Source organism: Geospiza fortis, unplaced genomic scaffold (genome assembly GCF_000277835.1).
Source record: "Geospiza fortis unplaced genomic scaffold, GeoFor_1.0 scaffold55, whole genome shotgun sequence".
Classification (NCBI taxonomy): domain Eukaryota; kingdom Metazoa; phylum Chordata; class Aves; order Passeriformes; family Thraupidae; genus Geospiza; species Geospiza fortis.
This window is the reverse complement of record NW_005054308.1, coordinates 12,171,369-12,171,984: the sequence shown is the minus strand read 5'-3', so window position 1 is coordinate 12,171,984 and position 616 is coordinate 12,171,369. Positions and strand designations below refer to the sequence as shown.

Below are 616 nucleotides of genomic sequence, written 5' to 3'. Positions count from 1 at the left end.
GCCCTCGGACACGCTTCCTTGCGAGGACAGCGAGGACGTGGACAGCGTCCATGAGGTGTACAGGGAGGGCATCTTCGAGTCGGAGAGACTGGATTTCCTGTTGGAAAAGAAGGGCGAGGTCTGCCGGGTGCCATCCCACCTGGCCAGGGACCCCTGGCCCGGCTCAGTTCTGGGGGGTCCCTTGTCAGTGCTGGGGGCATGCCTTGCCATGGGTTCTCCGTGGAAACAAGGGAAGACCCCAAGTTCTCTGTTACCCCCTTCCCTCTCCCCGTTCGTTTTCACGTAAGAAGTCCCAGACCTGAAGAGAGGGGTGACGTAGTTGCTGGGGAAGAGGCCGACTCTGCCGGTGACCAGGGACATGCCCCGCAGCCACCCGTCCTGCTCCTTGCCGAAGACACGGACCCCTTCTCCCTTCTGCAGCTCCAGCTCGTCCGGTCCATGGGCCGCGTACGAGTGGAGAGCCACGCACCTGGGGAGAGAGGCTGTGAGGGGAGGCAGAGCTGCCCGGGCAGGGCGGCTGCAGCACCGCGGAGCTCTGAGCTTTAACCGGGCTGGGGAGGAGGCTGCTGGCTGTGCCTGGAGCATCCCGGAGCTCTGAGCTTTAACCGGGCTGGGG

At 64.4% G+C, this 616-nt stretch overlaps 1 protein-coding gene across 1 annotated transcript in view; it reads right to left on the bottom strand.

The window, feature by feature from the left end:
* The window catches only part of SH3RF2 (SH3 domain containing ring finger 2), a 22,952-nt gene that overhangs the window by 4,090 nt on the left and 18,246 nt on the right, over positions 1 to 616 (bottom strand). The window contains exons 5-6 of the mRNA XM_031055233.1: positions 299 to 469; positions 3 to 97 (exon numbers count right to left, since the gene is read on the bottom strand). Of these exons, the coding sequence (XP_030911093.1) occupies positions 3 to 97; positions 299 to 469 (266 nt within the window). The remainder of the gene's footprint in view (positions 1 to 2; positions 98 to 298; positions 470 to 616) is intronic.